This window comes from Aotus nancymaae, unplaced genomic scaffold (assembly GCF_030222135.1).
Source record: "Aotus nancymaae isolate 86718 unplaced genomic scaffold, 86718_ANA_hifiasm-v0.15.2.pri h1tg000011l, whole genome shotgun sequence".
NCBI lineage: Eukaryota > Metazoa > Chordata > Mammalia > Primates > Aotidae > Aotus > Aotus nancymaae.
In genome coordinates this window covers 64,846,134-64,869,590 of record NW_026988422.1, presented here as the reverse complement: position 1 = coordinate 64,869,590, position 23,457 = coordinate 64,846,134, and the positions used below count along the sequence as shown (strand labels likewise).

Genomic DNA, 23,457 nt, shown 5'->3' with positions numbered 1-23,457 from the left:
CGTGCCCAGCTCCTGCCCTCCCTTGCAGTGCTCCATCCGGGAAACCAGAGAATTGATGGTTATCTTTTCATAATTAGCCCTTTCCTAAGCTCTTCTGTCCAGGTGTTCAGACAGCCCTGGGAAGGTGCTTTGTACGAGTTATTTTTCATAATCCTTAACCTTCTTTAAAGAAGCTAGGGTTCAGCTGAGGTCAAAGGCCCTGCTGGTTGGAAGCCTACCTCTCCTCACACGTTCCAGCCTGCAGTGGCCCTACATTCCCAGGCCCCAGTGGGCAGGGCAGTCAAACCCCAGGCAGTGGAGGCCAGCAGCTCTGCACCCCTGTGTTGCTGGCATCCCAAGCCTGTAGCCACAGCAGGCTGTCCCAGTCCCAGCTACCAAAAGCTCAAGCAGCTACCTTTGAATTCCAACGTGACCCCACTGGTGGGGTCCAGCCCAGCCACATACGGTAGCAGCTCCCCTCTCTGAGTTCCCCAAGGACCCTCCCACCCTCATCCCAGGAGTTTTTCTTAATCTTAGAAGGCACCGAAACAAGTCCCGCTGCTTCCACAGATTATCGCCAGGAAATAAAACATTCTGTCCTGCATAAATGGCTTTCTTTGCAGAAATCCCCCTCCTCATTAGACCAGGTGAAGGGAAAACAGTGCCAATATGATCATCCTTGTATAAGAAATTTTAAAAATCTGAATTTTTTTGTTGAATTTTCTCAACCTCATCAAGGAAAATGACAGAATGTGTGGGCTTACCTAGCACATTACTATGAATTCAACTATAATAGCTTTCAGACTTGAACTTCCTTAACTGTCCACCACCCCTACCCATCTGAGAGTTGATGCTAGGATTCTAGGAAAAAATGCTGCTTTCAGAATTTGCTGTGAATACACTTTGGTGGAGTAAAAGGAGGAAATCGATCATGCAGAAAGGAAAAATGTCTCCATATTCCAAAATGTGCAAAATAAGGGTAATTCGATTAAAAGAGTTGTCCGAGCTGCTATTAAATTAAAAGATGCTTCTGTATACTTTGTTTTGATCTTATTTCACAGCAATATACTGAGGAGAATTTAGGACATAGTTTGAAGGCAGAGTCATCTCTGAATCTTATTTCCAGCTCTACCACTTAATGGCTGTGTAACCTCAGGCAATTTACTTAACCCTCTCAGAGAAACCTAATTTTTCTCATCTATAAAATAGGGTTATTGATAAAATAACCTAGCTAGTTATTTATAAAATAGCTAGTTCATTGAGAATGAAATGAGATAATGCTTTTAAGGGCTCAGCGCAATATCTGCCCTGTAATAAATGCCCCATAAATGATAGCTTATAATTACATCTGTGGCACACAATTTAAAAACATTGAGTGGATTTATTTTCAAATACTTTAATTTTTCCTATTATGTGTATCTTATTTAAATTCTTTTCCTAAAATCAGTGCAGATTTTTCAGTTTTCCAAAGCATTACTCTTTAGAAATAACCACTGAAATATGTTACGTTTGTGAAACAGAGCAAAACAAATACTTCACTATCTAATGTTTTCCTTGGAGAGCGGGTGTGTATGTCCTCTCTCTCTGAGATTGAGAAGTCCTGGCCAGACCAGTAAAGAACATTGGAATTGTTTGTTTGTGGAAACTAGGATAACTAAGGGACTGTTTCAGTTACATAATGAAGGCAAGGTCATTTCGTGTTGTTTATCTATAGCTAGTTGCTATATGGGGGTTCTTATAGCTCAGTCCCACTCTACCCCTGTCACTCTGCAAACTTGATCTTGTGTTTTAGGGACCATGAGGTTATGACTAAGATACAGTGGTTAAGAACACTCTGGGATCAGACCATTAGGTTCAGTTTTTAGCTCTGCCACTTTCTAGTTGTGACAGTGGGTAGCTCATTTTACCTCCCTAAGCCTTAGCTTCCTCGACTGTAAAATGAAGACCACATTCTGACCTCAAAGGATCATCATGAAGGCTCAAAGAGAGAGTCTGTGTAAAAGATTTAACAGAGAAGGAGGCATAGGGTGCTTAAATGTTTCCTGTATGGCAGATGAATGACAATGATATTTCAGTGATTATAGTCACAGAACTAAGCTCTCATTCTTTTTCCTCAAAAATCTCAATAACAATTCTCAAGTGAAAATCAAACCCTAAGTTTGCCATCATGAGTATAGTGGAATTACCCACAGATGTATAGAATTAAGGAGCAGCAAGGGACTGCGCCTGGCATTGTCCAGCTCACCCTGTTGCACTTCTCCCTCTTTCTCCCTCGTACCCTAACCTCCACACGGCACAGAGGAGGAATTGAGGCCTGGAGGGTATAAAGGACTTGAGGGCAGGAGCTCTGCTGCTCAGTAGAGGAGCTGGAAGTCCAACCCAGGTGTTCTGCTGCTCAGTGTTTTGCCCAGTGTTCCATATGCCTCCCTAATATCTGTGTGCTATTTATGAAGTCTTCGTCATTTACATATGTAATTCACCCAGAAAAGTATGCCAAAAGCAGTTTGATAGTATGAAATGCTGTTAAGAAAGTCAATTCATTCTTCAAAGGAAAGCAATGATTTTACTTCAGGAAGCTGCCACTGATATTTTATTAGGTGCTAAGTGCTGAGGCCTTCTATTCCATTCTTCCCATCCTCAGCCCTTATTTCTTAGTGTTTGGGCTGTGTTCACATATCCAGAATGGCCCGTTTCTCAGGCCTTGGGTTTTATTGCTAGGAGACCAGGCTGCTAGAATCCGATGGAGTTCTATCAAGGGGCTGAGGCACAGAGAGCGTGATTTCTGCTGAGGCAGATCCTCTTGCTCCACACTGGACCCTCTGAAAGACTGCAGGTGCCGAGCCCACAGGCCTTCTTTATTACTGAGCTGGCTCCTTTGGCTGCTGCTTCCACTTTCTCCCCAGATAATCTGATCTCTCGATTGTCTTTCTTTCATAGCTTCCGGTCACCCACACTGTTTCTTTTGCCACCTTGAACTTGGCTCTGACCGGGAAGTGCCTTCCAGATTTGCCAGTCACGTGAATGTCGAGTTCAGCATGCCCACAACTTCTGCCTCCAAAGCCACCGTGAGATCTATCTCAGTGGAAGACAAGACTGACGTCAGGAAGTGGGTCAATTATTCTGCACACTACAGCTACCAGGTAGCCTTAGGAGGCGTCTGGCTAATGCTTCCAAGTCCATTTGTTCACCCCACTACCCTCCCCTTCTTATTCCTTTTAGCAATGCTTAGTATGTTTGCCTGGTAACCTATTACTGCCTTAGAGGAAGTTCACCATATTACATAGCTGTGGATGCATCTGCTCTGATTTAAATCCATAATCTGGCTAGTGGATGAGAGAAAGGTTGGAAAAAAAGAGGCTCATCAAAGAGGAGAATATAATGTCTTTCTGTCATTATGAGCAATGACAACAAAAAGAATAATGGGGGCCAGGCACAGTGGCTCACACCTGTAATCCTAGCAGTTTGGGAGGCAGAGGTGGGCCGATTACTTGAGTTCAGGAGTTCAAGACCAGTCTGGCCAACATGGTGAAACCCTATCTCTAAGTACAAAAATTAGCTGGGCATGGTGGCATGTACATATAGTCCCAGCTACTCAGGAGGCTGAAGCAGGAGGATCACTTGAGTCCGGGAGGTTAAAGCTGCAGTGAGCCGTGATTGCACCACTGTACTCCAGCCTGAGAGACAGAGCAAGACTGTCTCAAAAAAAGAAAAAGAGTAATGGGGTAAAGGAGTTATTATTATCCATTTGCAATGTAATTTATGTCACAGAGTAGAGAGCTTGGAAGTAGAGGGGGAGAAAGTGCTATCCCACAGCATATGTTTCATTTCGAGTTGATGAAGTGGACCTGAACAAAGTTAGGACACACATGACCTGGGTACCGGGCTGTAACAGGGCAAAAGTCAAACGCAAAGCAGACAAGCAAACGTTTATAATAGCAACGGGGTCTGGGCTATGGAAGGAATCATGAAAGTTGGAGTTTTCTGACATAAATAGAAAGTGATACTTTCCAGAAGAGTGCCAACGACTGAAAAGGGAGTTTATTAAAAAAGGATATTGCAAAGTGGTTTTCTATTTATAATAATATCCTTGGAGTTATATGGTGATTTATTGTTCCTCTAAGTGTTTTCTTAGTTGTGTCGGCCAAAACATTTAACTACCAAAAAGAACAAACACTCCATCTTGTGACTAGGAAAAAAATAGCACTTCCCTCAAACCTGACTGTTGTGTGTTGAATCATTACCCTATACGTCAGGCATCATAAATATCTAAAGTGGTGCTGAGAGGAGCAACCTTAACCCTGAACTCAAAGAATTCCTTGCCGGAGTTATCAAAGATTTTGGTTGAGATGTGTTACTTTCAAAGATGAATCTATTAATTTCTTGATAATTACAGCTACAGTACTTTGGAGAAGATATGGTAGAACTGTAAACACTCCAGTATTTATCAGTTTGGAGGTTTTCTAGAGGGATAATATTGAAGGTAGCCTGGTGCCGTGGCTCATGCTTGTAATCCCAGACCTTTGGGAGGCTGAGGCAGGTGGATCATTTGAAGTCAGGAATTCAAGACCAGCCTGGTCAGCATGATGAGAAACTCTGTCTCTACTAAAAATACAAAAATAGCCAGGTGTGGTGGTGCATGCCTGTAATCCCAGCTACTCTGGAGGCTGAGGCAGGGAAATCACTTGAGCCCGGGAGGTGGAGGTTTCAGTGAGCTGTGAACCAAGATTGCGCCACTGCACTCCAGTCTGGGTGACAGAGTGAGACCCTGTCTCAAAAAATAAAAAAGTATTGGAGGGGTACAAGCAGTCAATTACAAAGGAGTTAATTCATTTGATAAGTCTTTGTCAATTGCCCACTGTATTCCTACATTATTGCATACAATATTGAACAAGATCCTGCCCCTGTCTCATGGTATAGTGGAGCCAAACAAGTGTGCAAGGTACAGTGGAAATACTCACAGGGAGAAGTACCTAAGACTACTTAATAAGTCAAAAATACTTCACAGAAGGGGTGATCTTTGACCAAATGTACAAGGCAAAGAATAAGAATTGTCCAGGCGGACCATGAGGGAAAGGGAATTACAGACCAATCAAAGTACATGTGCAAAGAGAGAGACATGATACACTCAGGGCCAGTAGCTCCAATGTGGCTAAAGCCCAAAACTAGCAAAATTACAAGAAATCTCAAAGTACCTTTGGAGTTTTGGTTTATTTCTTTATTTTCATGTTTTTCTCTTCTTTTTGATATTTATCTCCAACTTCTATTCTTGGCAGGTGGAAATTGAGCAAAAAAAGAGTTTGAAGCCAGACTTTGAAGGAGATGAAATGGAAAATCCCAAGGAGTGTGGAGTGCAGTGACAAAGCCTTGCAGCAAGGAATCCTGATCCCAGAGTCATGATAAGGTGTCTTCCTGAGTAGCTGAAGTTTAAGTCAATGCCAGCTGTGGCCACTCCATGTTGGGAACAGTGTACCAGATCTTCCTGTTTGCAGTTACTTGTATTTTACCAGGAAACCCTGAGAACGGTGGCTTTTGGAGAGGCTCTTTGATTCTGGTCATGCCTGAAGCATGTGGTTCACCTGACTGTTGGAGCTTACTTTATTATTAAGCCTCCTTGTCTTGTCTCTGCTAATCTCGCAGCACTGGTATGTGGTTTGTTGTGACTGTTACAGTCAGGAAAAGAACCTCCCACATCAGTGATGGCACGATTCCCTTCTGTCACTCACTTAAGTTTCTGGAAAAGGCAGTCTTGAAAAGTTAAGAGTCCATCTCTTTCACTCCGTCTAGAAAAGGTTCAGAAAAGGTGCAAAACAAATTTCCTCTTTGGGTCTTACTAGACCTTTTGGAGGTGTCTCCATTCTTTAAATGTTAACACTGCAACAGAAGTTTCCAGGACATTTCCTCCTGGCTCTAGATTGTTTATATTAGAACACTTTTTCCATCTCTCTAAGGTTTCAGTCACAGGATTTGCTATCCTGAGTCACAATAGACAATGGGAAAAGGCACAATAGGAGACTTTTTAATTTTGTGAATGGACCCACATTCTGTAAAATGGCTGTTGAGGGGAAGGCAAAATTAAGCTTAGTTTTCTTCTCTCTGGAGAAAAGAGACATTAAATGTAAGATGATGTTCAGTTCAAGAGGTAGATTACAATCTCAGTGAATTCCCAAATTTACACTGAAAAATAGTCCACTTCTGATTCCTGAAACAAATATATATAATACCTCAGGCATTTGTAAGGGGCATTTGGGAGTTCTTGTTATACCTCATGACCAATAGACAGTTGCATGTCCCTTTAACCCAAACTTTATAGGAAATTTAAGCTGCAGAGATAATCTTTAAAGCTGTTTTAAAATTAAGCTTGAATGAGCTGTCCCCCAAAATTTAGATTTTTATAATAATCGTAGTATTGTAATGGATTGAAAAAGCATCTCTAGCAAAGAGACAGGAAAAGCCGTATTTTTCTAATGTTGGGAACATTAAATCCTGATTCCAGGAGTCAGGACACTCACTTCATCTTCTTTTTCTTCATCTGTTTCTGGGACACTCAATCTTCTTTTTCTTCATCTGTTCCTAATCACCTGTTTCTTATTTGTATCTTGGTGTCTCTCCCATGAAGACTAGAGTTGGGGGACAGAAGGCACACTTTATCAGATTTGTAGATGATGCAGAAATGAACAACATCTCCAGCTTTTGGCTGATGGATTCAAGATTAATGGATTCAATGAACAATCATTGGATTCTAAGTATGTATTGACACTGGGATATAGAAATAGTTACAGTATTTTGAAATATCTAAACATAAGACTGAAACTAAAAGGATGATTAAATAGGCATTAATGAAAAACCCTATATTGGGGTTTTTTTTTAATGCAACCCTCTAGTGTATGTTTGTGGATGTGTGTTTATGTGTGTGGTGTCGATGGGAAGGGTGTTAGGAAGATCTGGTGTCACAGTAGTTTATAGAGAAATATTTCCTTACAGAAATGGAGGTTCAATTTTGAATATATCATGAAATATATCAGAAATATATCATGGCTATTCATAAAGCTAATATGTTCAGCTGGCGTTAATAAAAGCTTTGCATGCTTTTATTAACCCTCCATCTAGTCTACATCTAAATGGAGTGTTTGGGTTCATTTATGGGTATCATAGTTTAAGAGAGACATTAATAAGTTGATTGTGTCCACAGGCAGGTGACCAGGCTTGTAAAGGGTCTGATTATACAAGAACAAGGGAATAGCTTCCCTGAAGGAACAGAAGGTATAGCTGGAAAGGGAGTGCAGACAGGGAGGGAATGATATAATAGCTGCCTCAAAATTTCTGTTGAGCTATAAAAAGGAAGAGGAATTAGATTATTCTGTGTAGCTTCAAAGGGCAAAAATAAGAACAAAGTGGAACTTTACAGATGACAAGTGTTTGCTTCAATATAAGGAAGAATTTTCTAATAAGAGTTGTCGTAAAGAGCAATAGACTCAAGTTAGTAAAATTTCCAGTTCCTCTGAATGCTCAATTGTTAAAATAACCACCTATCCCACAGGCTGTGTGAAAGGGAATCTTACATTGGATTTGGTCTATATGTCTACCAATATTCCTTCTAAATATAGGTTTAGTCTCAGTAGTAATAAGACTCTCTAACTTCAGTTGTCTTTTTCTTCCTAAGTGGTTTTTCATGCTCTTTAAAATACAGTGGATTTCCTTCGAAATTTTTGTCAAGGGATTTCAACACATATCTCTTCCCCTGTTGTACTAAATGCTTTTGAGATTGATTCCTCATAGAACATCTAAATGGATTGGAGAGTTGGCAAGGGGAATGAAGTTCATCCCAGAACCTTCCTTAGTCACTCCGGCTTAGCACTGTGTTAAGATCTCTGCCTCATCTGCTAGCATCACATGTGGTTTGCTTGTTGGAGCTTATTTTCCCCGCCATGGTTAATTCTCATTGCCTGCATACATGCACCTGGACTTTTTTTTTTTTTTAACTAAGAGTTGGGAAAAATCCCTTCTATGCTATCTGTATTCTGCAAGCACATTATTATTATATTATATTATTATTATTTTGAGATGGAGTTTTGCTCTTGTTGCCCAACTGAAGTGCAATGGCATGAGGTTGGCTCACTGCAACCTCTGCCTCCTGGGTACAGGCAGTTCTCCTGCCTCAGCCTCCCAAGTAGCTGGGATTACAGATGCCCACCACCATGCACTGCTAATTTTTTTTATTTTTAGTAGAAATGGGGTTTCATCACGTTGGCCAGGCTGGTCTCGAATGCCTGACCTCAGGTGATCCACCTGCCTCGGCTTCCCAAAGTTTTGGGATTACAGATGTGAGCCACTGCACTGGACCTGCAAATTATTATAAATTTTTAAAACCTAACATCTTAATTTCATCAAATTTGTTTTCCCTCTACTGTTTTTAGGAAACTGATTATGGGTAGCATATAGGGGTTTGGGGAATATAATACTATATATTTTTAGACATAATGAGTGTTTTACTAGGTTTAAGTAACTTCTGTAGAAGATACAATTGGGCAAATTACCTATGTAATAACCTACATAGAAAACAGTTGGATGCACAGATTTTACGTTTGCCACCCTGGACCTGGACTTTAATTTAATTTAATTTTTTTTCTCTTTTTTTTTTTTTTTTGCTTTTATTTTTAATTTTTTTGTGTGTGGTCACAAATAATCTTTGTTATCAACAATGTGAAAATATTAAAAATGAATTCATTTTGCCAATATGTAGATTACTATTAGAACATAAATTAGATATCACATGGTATCAAGACCTGTGCTTTCTTTTCAGTCTAGGGCCTGCTTTTTGACTTTGCAGCAAAAAGATAAGAAATGTACTCATTACGACATGTCAGACGAGACAGTGTGAGGCACTTTGTGGGGAGACCATTAGATCCCCTTGCCTGCTCTTGCAGACATAGTACTAGTTACTCCTTATGAAAAGTTTGCATTTCATTCATATTACATATTATCTGGACAGTTTTGTTTTTTCTATTTAGTTCTTCCTTTAACTGTGCTTTCCTGCCTATTGGCAGGGTTCATAATTCTTGAGAACGCTATTTCATTTAAAATATTTTTTATTTGAAATGAGACTAATTTCTAATTCAGTGACTGGTAATAAGAGTTTATTACCCTAGAAAGTTATGTTTCTGAGAAATGGGATCCATGAAAGCAAGGAATATATATAATTTTTTTATGTTTCCAACACTTAGCACAAAGCTTGGAATATAGCAGGGTTCAGCCACTTAAATGCTTGCCAGTAGGGCAAACATATACTCGTGAAATAAAGGAAAATGATTATGTATTCAATAAATGTTTGCTGAAAGAATACTGACCCTGAGACTCTAAGGCTACTTAACCCTTACTTATCATCAAATACTCACATTAAAGCCAGCAAGCATGCTTTTATTCCCTGAAGGACTTAAATAATATTGCTTTCCTTTTATTCTTGCCTCCACAGTCTACTCATAAAACCTGTCAGCACTTAGGCACTTAATATGCTGCTGACTTTGAACTACAGTGTACCTCATTCACATTGAAAAACATTTTTGTGCCCAAAAGCATAGGAGCAAAGATGCTGTCCATAGTCCAGATTATTGATTGCTTTGTTCCTGCAAGTCAAACAGATCTATGAGCCTGAGCCTTGCCCATTTCAATGGTCAGTAGGAAAAGAAAGCATTTGATAGAGTGCACAACCAGTTCTGATGCACTAGGTCTTCGCTCTTCCCAGCATTAACAGCCAACCGTTACTGGGCATTTATTTTGTCACCACAGTGAGATGGACATCTGAGATAGTAAGGTCAAAATTTTTAAGATAAAATCATTATTTCAGAGGTGATATATATTTCATAATAAGTTTAGTAGTGGGAAAACAGAATGAGCTGAATTTTTTTCTTAAAAGCCTGGGGAATATTAATTCATTTAAGTAGGAATCATTGTAATCCAGCCTACTTAAAGAAATTCTCCCAGTTGGAATGGTAACTTTAACTCATCTAAAAATGAAGATTACATGTTAATTCCAGCATATCTAGACCTTGGGTCTGTAATGTCCAATCTTTTGGCTTCCCTGGGCCACATGGGAAGAAGAAGAATTTTCTTGGCCATATATAAAATATACTAACACTAATAACAGCTGATGAGCTTTTAAAAAATGGCCTGAAAATAGCGCATATATATTTTTTTTCTTTTTTTTTTTTTTGAGACAGAGTTTCACTCTGTCACCCAGGCTGGAATGCAGTGGCACAGTCTCGGCTCACTGCAACCTCCACCTCCCAGGTTCAAGTGACTCTCCTGCCTCAGCCTCCCAAGTAGCTGGGACTACAGGCATGCACAACCACACCTGGCTAATTTTTGTATTTTTAGTAGAGATGGAATTTCACTATGTTGGCCAGCTGGTCTTGAATGCCTGACCTCAGGTGAGCCACCACACCTGGCCAAAATAGCATTATGTTTTAAGAAGTTTATGAATTTGTGTTAGACCACATTCAAAGCCATCACGGGCCATGGGTTGGACAAGCTAGCCTTAAGTCATGTCAAGAATGCAATTTAAAAGGAATTTCAAACAAAACTAACGAAAAATTAAATCCACAGAAAAATATCATTTGGGGCTGGGCACCTTGGCTCACGCCTGTAATCCCAGCACTTTGGGAGGCCAAGTTAGATGGATCACCTGAGGTCAGGAGTTTGAGATCAGCCTGCCCAACATGGTGAAACCCACTCTCTAATAAAAAAAGAAAAAAATATATTTGGTAAATGCATTGTCTCTAACACTTCACTACCAAGTCCCATTCAAACCATGTCAACTCTCTACATAAAATTAGGGGATTCTCGCCAAGTTTCTAAAGATGATTTTTAAACACTACCAATGTTTAAATGCTAATTCCACGAATCACCGTTTCTTACCTTTTTTTGAGACTGGCTTTAGATATCATGACTCATATTTATGGATTTAAGGAATTAAACGTGAAGGAGATGTATAAGGCAACCACAAATGTAGAAAACAAATGTATGTGTTAGTAATAGTCTCCCATGTATTAAGTAAAACAAGAACGTGAGATTTTTAAATTTCTTCTAGTGTGCCTTAGCAAATCTGCTGGAGAACGTCTTTTTCTTTGTTTTGAGAATTGAAAAAAAATGCCTCTCTCAACTTGGCAATGCTAAGCCTGTAAAGGCAGAAACTATCCATAGTAATGAGTTTGGTAGTGCCTGGAGAGAGAGGCAAATGATAATTGGATATAACAAAAGCTATAAGAAAATAGACTAAAAAAAAGAATTTCAATATGAAAAAGTAAATTATAGAGAGATGACACATCAGCATTGGGTACCAAGTCTCAAAATACTTTAACTAGAAGCCATCTCTAAAAGTTAAAAGTAAGAAGCTCTAGGAAAAATAAAGATTGCATAGTAAAAAGGGATAGACGGCAGAATTAATTCAACTCAACAAATACTTATCAAGTGTCTACTCTGGTCAGGTGCTGTGTTAGCAGTCAGCTTCCCTAAAGGGAGGAAAGGCTAGACATGAGAACATTGAGGATTGTTTATATAAAGTTGCTTATAGGCGTGCCATAATGGATGGATTTAAGGGAAAATTGGGGTTTCTATGAGTCTTTAAAGGACATAGCCATGGAGGCAATCACTATGTTAAGTAACTTGCTATTTTCCCAATTGGGCTTCAGTTTCCTGAAACAAAAAGTGAGGAAGTTAGATTAATTGTTTTTTCAAGTCCTTTCTAATTGTAACGTTATGGGTTATTTTACAAAATATCCATTGGTGCCACCTTTCAGTGACTTCATATGTTTGTAAGAACCAAGAATTTTAAACTATGAAGATTGGAAAAATCAGCTGGTCCATCTTTTTCCTTTTCATATCTCTCTCTTTTTTTTTTTTGTCATTTCCCTAGACAACAGAAACACAGCCAACCTTCCAAATCCTCTATTTTGCAATTGCCTTCCAAACACAGATTTAAAAAGAGGATCAAAGAGGGTGGTGAAGATCAGGTGGAATGCTTCTTTGGAAGTTCCACTGGCATCATCCATTAGAGAACAATGGTGTAAGTGTGAAGAGCTACACACAGGTCTCCAAAATGGATATTAGGATTTGGGTACTATTTGACACAGAAGTAGGTCTAGCCCTCCAAGTACTGAGGATGCTAGGATGATCAGTGATGTGTATATATATATGTCTTATGTCATTTTGTATAAAATATTGTGAAAATTGAAGGAGGACACTCAGTAAATATCCTGGGACTATTTGTAAGTTATGGCAAAACCAGATGAGAGAAAGGAACAGTCCCCTCTGCACCCTCACTGTCTCTTAGTAACAGCAAATTGTAATTTTAAAAAATTTAAAACTATGTACAAGTTACAAAAGAGCATCTCCCTTGTGGTATGTTTGAGTGTGTAATTTTAGTTTCTTTTCTGGTTGTGCTTGTGGTAGTCAGATGTGTTGGATTGATTCCAACTGGACAGAGTAAGGAATTCCAGCATCCTCTTCCTGTTTGCTCCTGTGTTCTCCCTCAGATCAAACCCTCAGTTCTAGTTGGGGATGCTGTCTAGCCCCACACTGTGACGGAAGCCTTAAGCACTGTTGCACCTCCATGTGCTTTGGATCAGGAACCCCAGTAGTTTTACCAGAGCAGTTCTGGGAAAGCAGATGTACAGTCAGGTCCCAACAGCAAACTCTTGGGTGTAAGAGTAAGTATAGGGGCGAGGAAAGATAAGGGTATGAACTCCTCTAACCTTAAGCCAGCATTCGTTTAACTTTTATGTCTGCTTGCCAAGAGAACCTGGAGAAAGCTACCATATTCAATAGATTAATCAAAATCAGTGTTTTAGCCAGGCGATGACAGAGAAGCAGCATTCCTCACCCTACAGTCTTGTAATGTCTGTAATAAATTTTAATGCATCAGAATGGATGAACCCAAGATCTAGTGAATGATTCAGCTGATCCAAGCCTTGCATTTTCCATCATTCATCATCCATCCTCATTTAATGTAACCTCTTGCACTATTGTGGTTAATTTTATGTAAAACCAGTTTATGTTTTTTTAAATATGTGCCTATGTAATAAAGTCTACACACTGGCTATCTCTGTAGAGGTGAGGTTTTGTTTTTAGTTGTTCTACTGATTAGCTCCTTTTTTGAGCTATGAAAATTATTAATAAAAATTTTTGAACAAAGTATCACTATGCAAAATTTAATGAGGTCAGACATAATGAAGAGTAATGTTTATTAACATAAGGTCAGTCACCCAACTTATATGGTTAGTGATCATAAGCTGACAAATTAACAAATGACCTGTTTAATTATCCTAGTTATCATAGATATAATTTAGTCTATTCCAATTTTGTGCCTAATTCTGTGAAAAAACAAATAAAAATGGTTAAAATCCTTGAGGTTTTCTTGGATATACGTACATAAATATATAATAAGTGAGAAATATAAATGAGCACGTAATCAAATAATAAATTTGCATTAGGTTCCTGACATATTGTCAGTGCTAAACAAATAATTGTGCAATTGATTGATCAATCCAAATTACTAATGTCAACATAACTTGGATGAGAAAAAATCAGTTTAGATTAAAATACTTGGGACATTTTCACAGGAAAGATGGCTGTCAGCTGAGACCTGGAGGTGGGGTAAATTTTGGCTCAGTGATGAGAAGAGAATGTAGTTTAGGGAAAAGACGAGTTAAAGTGGTATGTTGGGCTAGCAGGAGATCAGATGGACCCAGGTGAAGGACTCATGAATATCCAAAGAGAGATAAAACTGATGGTTAAGCCAAGCTATGGCAGGGCTTGTATTTAGCGTGAGTTGGAATATAATCTACTAAATGCAATGAAGCAATTTTTGAATCTTGGCCGTAAAGCATTATTCTAGAAAAATTAGTCTGTCAATACCATGCTGAGCATTTTGGATTTTAGGAAAGATTAAAGGCAAGGAAAATGATTTGTAGGTTTTCTGAAGTAAACAATGCAAAAAATAAACAAAGCTTTGTGTTTTATTTAGTTCGAAGCAACCAGAAACATTTTATTGCAAAGTATAATCATGCACAAAGGAGAACTCAGACCAGGTCAGTGGCCTCCTGCTGTCAAGAGATCTCTGTCATTAGCAGAACACAGAGAATAGTGTAGCCTAGTCAGTACCAAATTACATAGCATCAGGTGCACAAAAGAGTTACTAAAAAGCATAATATTAAGTTGGATATTCTGGGAATATTATACTCCTTCCCACTATTCTTCCATCCCTACCTGTCCAGAGTCCCCTTGAACAAGTTGTGAGAGCTAATTGCCTAGATCCCACATTGTCACAGGGCTTTGGTCTTCTAGGGTCCGCCTTTCCTTTAATATCCCAGGAGAAATAACTATCTGAGTAACTGTTTGAAGCCAAGCACACACCCTAGTGTTCCTCAGGATTTGGGTAGGGAAGTTGAAGGCCAGAAGTGAAGATGAGAGTTTAAATGTCCTCACTGTTATTTATCCCTTCTCTTTCCAAACTCCTCTCAGCCCCTCCTTGATCTCCTCCAACTATCGCCTCTCTCTTTCTCGATCTAGGGCAGATTTCTGGATTCCCCAAATAGAATAATATTAGCTAACGTTTACATAATGCAGACACTCCAGTGCAGCCACTGGTACTAAGTATTTTAGGCATATTATTTAATAAAGGTAGCTTCCTATCCATTCTGCAAGGCACTAATAATTCAAGAGTAGGGGGTGTAACAGATGTTTGCTGAAGATTAGCAATCACTGGTGAATATCTACAGCACAAAAACAAGAAAGAATTTTAAACTGAATATCATGGTTTGCCCCAACTGCTGACCATCGCACCCAGCGCAAGCCTCGTGGATCCTTGGGTGGCGTGTTTGCTCCTCTGCTCTAGGATGATCGGCCAGGAGACCCAGAGACCCTCTACTCCTTCTCCTAAGCCTCCCCAGGAAGCGACATTCCCATAGCCCGAAGCCAGGCATGCCGCCCTCCTCACCACTGAGCCAGAACAGTTGGTCCACATCCAGAGGAATAAAGCTGCGGCCCTCCTCAGACTTGAGGCCTGCAACATACCCGCGGTCTTTGGTGAGAGTTGGAAGAAACACATCAATGGAGAGTTTGGAAAACTGTATTCTGTAAAACAATTGGGATTTCTTGCAGAAGAAAGACAACATTACACTGTTTATCCTCCCCAACACTAAGTCTTTACCTGGACCCAGATGTGTGACATAGGAGGTGTGAAGGTTGTCATCCTGGGATAGGAGCTACATCACAGACCCCATCAAGCTCATGACTCTGCTTTCATGTCCAGACACCTGTGTGACCTCTGCCTAGTTTGGAAAACATTTATGAAGAGCTGCCTACAGACTGATAGTTTTGATCATCTTGACCATGGAGATTTATCTAGGTGGGCCAAACAAGGTGTTCTACTTACCATCTTCACTGTGCAGACCCATCAAGCCAATTCTCCTGAGAGAGGCTGGGAGCATTTTGCCAATGCGGTTGTGTCCTGGCTAGATCAGAACTGAGTGACCTTGTCTTCTTGATCTGGGCTCTTATACTCAGAAGGAGGGCAGTGCCATTGATAGGAGACAGCATTGTGTACTGCGGGTGGCTCACCTCTTGTGGTTCTTGGTGTATAGAGAGTTCTTTGGATGTAGATACTTATTCCAAGACCAATGGGGTGCTGCAGAAGTCCAGCAAGAAGCTCACAGACTAGAAGGAGCTGTAATCCTCAACTGAGGGGTGGTCTGTCTCTATTGGTGGTTTTTGAGAAGCTGCTGTTCAAGTATTTGTCAGTTATGAAGTCAAATTGAAAATTTCTGAATTAATCCTTAAGTACTCTGTGTAAGGGGGCAAAGCTTCCATTAAAGCAGCCATGAAGCAGGCTGCCCAGGAATGGCAGCTTTATCCAGCCAGACACAGCAAAGGCTACTCTTTGACCAAATGTCTTTCTCTGCAACATGGCTTCAGCCCAAAATATGCAAACTTCTCAGAAGACAGGTGAGGTCAAATAATCACTCGGCTCTGTTCACCACCTTTACCTTTATATTTCGGGGGGAGATTTCACCTTTTCAGTACAGCCCTAGTATTGTACCTGCTGCTATTAGGTTTTGCCTGATTAGACTTCCAGTTACAAGGTGTTGGGGTGTTTTTGCTTAGAAAGGAACCCTTTTCCCAGCCTGGCTGGCATTCCAGTCCCAGCCAGGTACACTGCCCCCTTGATCATTCAAGGAGCCCTCAGGCCCCTCCATAAAGGAAGCATGAGGATGTTTTGCAAATTTCCAGAAATCAGGGCTCAATTTCCTAATTGTAGGGAAGGTGAAGGTTTCTAAGGAATAGTCCATGGTGTGAGCCTTAACAGATAGGCAGGAACTGAGAAAAGTGACCTGGGTCTTGTTATTCTTTGGTTGTTTTGTGGAATTTGAACAAAGTAGAGGAGAAAAGGGATTTTTCTTAAATGCGGAGGTGAGCTTCTCCTAGAGTTATCTCAAGTTGGGGTTTTTAAGACAGCACGAACTGTCAAATGCTGTTTTATTATGGACTGCAATCACTTTGGGATATTTTTTCTGCAACACTGAAAAGTTTTTGTTTAAAAAAAAAATACTTATGCAGGCTGGGTGTGGTAGCTCACACCTGTAATCCCAGCACTTTGGGAGGCCGAGGCAGACGAATGACAAGGTCAGGAGATCGAGACCATCCTGGCTAACATGGTGAAACCCCGTCTCTACTAAAAATACAAAAATAATTAGCCAGGCCTGGTGGCACGTGTCTGTAATCCCAGCTACTCAGGAGGCTGAGGCAAGAGAATTGTTTGAACCTGGGAGGCGGAGGTTGCAGTGAGCCAAGATCATGCCACTGCACTCTAGCCTGGGCAACAGAGTGAGACTCTGTCTTAAAAAAAAAAAAACAAAAACAAGCAAAGGAACAGGATAAAATCTATTCGCCACCTATCGAGAGCAAACCCAATTCTCTCCCCTCTTTTTCGACCCCTTCCTTTACCCTCTCTCTTGTCTCTTGTCTCTTCTCTTCTTCACTAACAGGCACGAAGTCCTGAGAGCCTAGACTAACCTGGTGGCAGTGGCAGAGAAAGGGACATATCTTAGAGATCTGAAACAGTCCCCAATTATATCTGCCCAGGTTGACTGCTTTTTGCCCACACTCCTATTGCCTATCTCATTGGTTGCCTTTAATACTTGTGTGCTTTTTAATATTTTATATTTATTAATTTGTTCTCCTCATTAAAAAAGCAATAGTTGATTAAGAGAACTGGCTTTCTCAGTGTGTGGCAAAGTACACCAAAAATAATATGAATCAACAAATGCAAATCAATGTGCAATTAAAAATAACTGAAATTTAATTTTGCATTCTAATAAAACGTTCTTGTAATCGCCTGCAGTCAATCCCCTGCTTCCATTACGGAGGATCTGCAGTCTGGAAAGTCTTCTCCCTACTGTTGCTTTTCTTTCTCTTTCCAGCTCCAAGGTTAGTGCTGTCAGGAGTGCTGCAAACATGTTTCATTTTAATTTGCTGGGCAGTACAAAATGTATCCCCTTTATTCAGTACAATCTATAAGGAGAAATAGGAAAAACACCAAAGTGCTTTTCCCCATTTTTAGTCAGTTCCTCAATGCAACACTTCTGACACCAACTCCAGGAATAGAAAAAAAAACAGCACAAGACGTATTTTTCCTGTTCTCTGCTCTCACGCAGTCACCCAGCACTTCTGGCACCAGGGGCATGGGGGTTTTCTGCCACAAATCAAGCAATTCTGCAGTGGATTCTGCAGCAGATTCTCCAGCAGACAGCAGCTGGGTGTCCTCCAGTTCACTATCCACCTGGAATGAACTGGCAGTTCTGACACCATGTACCTGGAGATAGCATCAGATCTCATGGGTTGAGGGGCTGAGTCTCCGTCATCGCCCCCACTTCAGATGCCACGGATTGTGGCCTGTGCTTGTTTCTGACTGACTGGTTATAAACAGGGGTCTTTAGTACTCCTTACTGAGTTTCAATTAATTTCCTAGGGCATCTCACAGAACCCAGAAAAACACTGTTTTCTTGTGTTTTATAAAGAATATTACAGGTTTTCAGCCCAATACCAAAAAAAAAGAAAAGAAAAAAAAAAGAAATTAAAGAAAAAAAAAAAAAAAGAATATTACAAAGATACAGATAAATAACCAGATGGAAGAGATGTATAGGGCAAAGTGTGGGAGAAGGAGGGCAGAGCATCCATGCCCCTACAAAAACCTCCATATGTTCAGTTATCCAGAAGCTCTCTGAACCCAGTCCTTTTAGGTTTTTAATGGGAGTTTCGTCATGCAAGTATGATTGATTACAACATTGGTCTTTGGTGATCAACTCAACCTTCAGCCCCTCTCCCCTCCCTCTGAGATCAGGGTACAAGGCTGAAAGTCTCAACCCTCTAATCATGCCACAGTCTTCGCAGTAACCAGACCCCATCCTGAAGCTATCTAGGGGCCCCCAGCCACCAGTCATGTCATTAGCATCCAAAAGATACCCTTATCAGTCCATAGATTCTGACGGTTTTAGTAGCTGTATGTCAGGAAATAGGAAGAAGACCCAATATTTATTTCACAATATCACCAACTTCTAATAAGGGAATGACAATGGCAATGAACAAGAAAGGTTACACACAAAGGAAGATTGCAAGCACTTAGTGGCTAGACTGAATGGTGGAACAAAAGAAAAGGTATCAATGATTTAGAGATGCTGAAAAAATAAATAAATAAATAAATAAAAAGTCCGGGCGTGTGGATCACCTGAGGTCGGGAGTTCAAGACCAGCCTGACCAACATGGTGAAATCCCGTCTTAAAAAAAAAAAAAATAGAGATGCTGAACCTGGTCATGTTTATCCTACAAGTAGCCTATCTGAAACCCCAGTGTTTTTATCTTAAAAAGTTGCTATTTTGCTACCAAAATACCAAATAAAAAGTTCTATACCAATATATCCTTTCCTAAGATTTTTAAATTATGAACTTGATGAGTACCCAAGACATCAGTCTGCTGCTCAGTTTAGAGAAAGCTAACAAGAAAGTCTATGACTTGTCAATAAAAACCATTTTTAAAAAATTGAAAGCTACATAACCAAAGAAACGAGCAGAACCCCAGGACACCCCATGAAGGTGAAGACTTCTAAATGAATGAAAGGACCTCGTTTCTACTCAAAGTCCTTGACCCCTTTCCACAAATATTCAAGTAATGGGATTTCCACTTGCAGGTAGAAAATGCTTCCACTGGGGAATGTTCTCTGTGGCAAGGCAGCATGGTCAAATGGGGGATGGAAGTTTGAAGGCGATGCTTCTCTCATCTCTGCAACCCAGAATTGAGTTATCCGTGCTCTGAGACTTTTTCTTTATAAACTATTTAAGGCTTCAATTATGGCAAAGCTAACTCAGCTTCCCAATAGTGTGCTGCCTCTGGAATCCCACCTCAGACAAGAGAGAACTAGAAACAGCAATAACTGATATATACAAGATACAAAATCCTCTAGATCTGCTGGTTAGAAGTATTTTTAATGTGTCCTGATAGATATAGAGACAGTAACTCCAAAAGTTGACCCTGGGAACAGGAAGCATCAGCCTCATCATCACAATAACTTGTTGGCCTTCCTTCTACCTAGTCTCTCCTCTTAACACATTTTTTCTTCTAACTAAACATAAGACACAATATACACACATTCCACTGCAAAACCTCTTATCAAATTTTACAGATTTAATATTTAGCCTGTAAGTTCCTTTGCTAGCTCAGTGTGCTTTCCTCTACACTGCTCAACAGTGACAGCAGCAATGGCCAGCACTCTGCTTTGTGTTTTATATGCATTACTTCATTTAATCCTTGCAATAACCCTGTGAAGTAGGGTTACTAGCCATTTTATACCTGTAAATATCCTCATTTTATAGGTATATATACAAAAAAAACTGAGGCGCAGAAGGTTAATTTGCCCAACAGTCATAAAGATAATAAGTGGTAGAACTTAGTATCTTCAGAGTACTCTGTCATCTTCAGGAATAATTGCTAAGCAATGTAGTCATTCAATAAATGTTTTTAAGCCCCCCATGAGTTTCAAAGGGCATAGAGATAAATGAGATATGGTCCCAATCCTCTAGAAGCACCCATTTAAAAGACAGTTTTGATAGCAAATCTACCATCACAGTCAAGAAGAACACACTTGACCCCTTTGTTTGAGTTGCAAAAGGCTACCTCACTTTCTGGCTGAGAAAGCTCCACACTAGAACATAGAGAATGCTGCAGGTGGATCAAAAGCTGGAGTTTACTGGGCCAAGTGGCTCATGCTTGTAATCTCAGCACTTTGGGAGGCCAAAGTTAGCAGATTGCTTGAGCCCAGGAGTTTAGCCTAAGCAACATAGTGAAACCTCATCTCTACAAAACACAAAAATTAGCCAGGCATGGTGGCACATGCCTGTAGTCCTAGCTACTCAGGAGGCTGTGGTGGGAGCACCGCTTGAGCCTCGGAAGTGAAGGTTTAATGGGCCGAGATCATGCCACTGCACTGTGGGCTGCCTCTGACAGTCATCCCGCAGGACAACTGAGCAAAACCTGGGTGACACAGCAAGACCCTGTCTCAAGAAAAAAAAAAAAGAAAAGAAAAAAAAGCTGGATTTCATCTCTACCTTCATAAAAGAGTCCTTTTATGCAGTATGAAAACTCACAACAGTATGTGACATCTTCAGTTCTATAGTTGGTACCCAAATTATGAGCTTGTGGAGATCTATTCTTTAAAGATGTGCATGAAAATATTAGAAGCCGCCGGGTGTGGTGGCTCACGCCTGTAATCCCAGCACTTTGGGAGGCCAAGGCAGGTGGATCACGAGGTCAGAAGTTCAAGACCAGCCTAGCCAGGTTGGTGAAACCCCGTCTCTACTAAAAATACAAAAATTAGCTGGTTGTGCTGGCATACTCCCGTAATCCCAGCTGCTCGGGAGGCTGAGGCAGAGGAACCTAGGAGTTGGAGGTTGCAGTGATCCGAGATCGCACCACTGCACTCCAGGTTGGGCAACAGAGTGAGACTTCATCTCAAAAAAATAAAAAAAGAAAAGAAAATATTAGAAGCATAGAACTTATGGAAACATGGATCCATATGCAAGAAAATATAGGGGTAGTGAAGGAATGTTCCACTATTTTATTTTAATCCCAGCATCAATAAAGGGTAGGAAAAGAGATAAGCCTGTAGGAAATAATAAAGTATTTGAAGGGAAAAAAAGGAGAAACAAATGGAGAACCATGCCACATTTGCATATTTCCAGCAATGACTATTTCACCTGTGCTTATAAACCTGCATTTGTCATCAGACCACAGTATTCTTGACCACTCTATAATATTACCCTCATCAACAAAAACAATAATCATTTAGGGAATTCTTAACACTAGCAAAATACTTAGTCTAAGTACTAAGCAGTACACATTAAAACTTGAAAATATTGTCCTTCTTGTCCTCAAAATGAATTACATTTAAGAAGATAATGTAGGCCGGGCATGGTGGCTCACGCCTGTAATCCCAGCACTGTGGGAGGCCAACGGGTGGATCACCCGAGGTCAGGGGTTCCAGAACAGCCTGACCAACATGGAGAAACCCCGTCTCTACTAAAAAAATACAAAATTAGCCTGGCGTGGTGGCACATGCCTGTAATACCAGCTACTCGGGAGGCTGAGGGAGGAGAATTGCTTGAACCCAGGAGGCGGAGGTTGCGATGAGCCGAGATCCACTGCACTCCAGCCTGGGAAACAAGAGAAAAACACTGTCTCAAAAAAAAAAGAAAAAGAAAAAGAATTGGAGACAGGAGTAATGTCAGCAAGATGGCTGACTAGAGTCACCTGGTGCTTGCCCCTCCCAACAAGAAAGGCCCAAGACAATGAACACGCAGCTCAATTTGACTGGAGTGTGGAAGGGAGAGCACTGGAGTGCAGCTGGGGAGTGGAGATCAATCTGCGGTGACTGAAGTCCGGGACAGCAGCATGGAGGCACCCGGCCTCTGCAGCCCCATCTGCTCTTCCCAAATCGGATTGGCCTGGAGACAGAAGAGACTTCCTGTTGTGGAGAAAGGTAAACAGATCTCCACCAGCTCTCATTGACTTGACAAACAGCTATAATCCTTTCCTTTTTTTTTTTTTTTTTTTTTTTTTTTTTGATACGGAGTCTAGCTCTGAGGCCCAGGCTGGAGTGCAGTAACGCGATCTCGGCTCACTGCAACCTCCGCCTCACAGGTTCAAGCGATTTTCCTGCCTCAGCCTCCCAAGTAGCTGGGATTACAGGTGCCCAACACCACGCCCGGCTAATTTTTTGTTAATGTTTTGATGGGTTTCACCATCTCTACTAAAAATAGTCTCAATCTCCCGACCTCGTGATCTGCCCGCCTCAGCCTCCCAAAGTGCTAGGATTATAGACGTGAGCCACCGCGCCCGGCCACCTATAGTCTTTTCTACAGGAGAACCCCACAGTTCTCACAAGCCCTGAGCCCAGTTTGGAAAGCTGCCTGAATTCATGCAGCTGCATTGCCCTGGATCAGGAGCGCAAGGTGTGCACTCCCCACCCCCACCCACTCCCTGTGAGCAAAGCTGCTGCAGCACCACCCATCTTGAGAGCAGAGCCACCTGTAGAGTGTACCCTCCTCCCAGGGTCAGTAGCCACTGCATCCGTCCAGCACTGGAGCTCCATTTTCATGATGCCAAGCCCACAAGAGTAGCCGAATGCCACAGCCCTAGCTGTGCAGAACTTGGGCCCAGGATGAGCTGTAGCTCTGGTCCTGCAAAGCAGGGAAACCAATTCCCACCGCCATTCATCCAGATAGAGAAACAGTCTGCCAGTCCTGCCCAGAGCAAACTGTCCTTGAGCTAGCCAGACCACTGTGTGCCCTCCCACACGTGGGAGCTGATATGCCCCAGGCCAGCAGAGTGGCTACACTTACTCAGGATCTGAGAACTAGCTGTGCGTCCATGTCCTAGGCTGAGAAACAGCCCTGCAGGCGGCCTGTAGTAGACACAACCACGGCTGACTAAGCGGCCCTGTGTCCCTTGTTCGGGCCTAGGAAACAACCTCATGGGCCACGACCCACAGAAATGCACCCAGGCCATCTGAGCAGCAATGATGTAAATATGTCACAGATCTGAAAAACTGCCTTGTTCCCAACCCAGGCAGATGTGTCCCCAGGCCAGCAGAGCAGCAATACGCCCATGCCCTGGACCTGAAAAATAATCTGTGGGCCACCTTCAGCAGATGTGCCCCAGGGCCAACCAAGCAGACTTGTGCCCACATCCTGGGCTTGAAAAGCAGCCTCATGGGGCCCCCCATGGCAGACAGGTCCACAGGCCAAGCAAGCAGTTGTGTACCAGCATCCTGGGCCAGAGGAACAGCCCCATGGACCATCCCCAGCAGACATGCACTCACACCAGCTAAGAAGCCATGTGATCATGTCCTAAGTCTGAGAAGCCTCAGGGCCACCCCCA

At 41.4% G+C, this 23,457-nt stretch overlaps 1 protein-coding gene and 1 pseudogene across 8 annotated transcripts in view; both read left to right on the top strand.

Moving 5' to 3' along the window:
- STON2 (stonin 2) overlaps positions 1 to 13,070 on the top strand; it is a 167,769-nt gene extending 154,699 nt beyond the window's left edge. For 5 of the 8 annotated variants that reach the window (XM_012476883.2, XM_064375105.1, XM_012476880.2 and 2 more), the window contains one exon: positions 2,917 to 3,224. In XM_012476883.2, coding sequence (XP_012332306.2) covers positions 2,917 to 3,224 — 308 coding nt within the window. The other 3 variants (XM_064375104.1, XM_064375106.1, XM_012476888.3) reach the window with 2 other exon arrangements.
- A 93-nt stretch (positions 13,071 to 13,163) lies between these two features.
- LOC105734146 (uracil-DNA glycosylase-like) lies at positions 13,164 to 21,767 on the top strand (annotated as a pseudogene).
- The last annotated feature ends 1,690 nt before the right edge of the window (positions 21,768 to 23,457 follow it).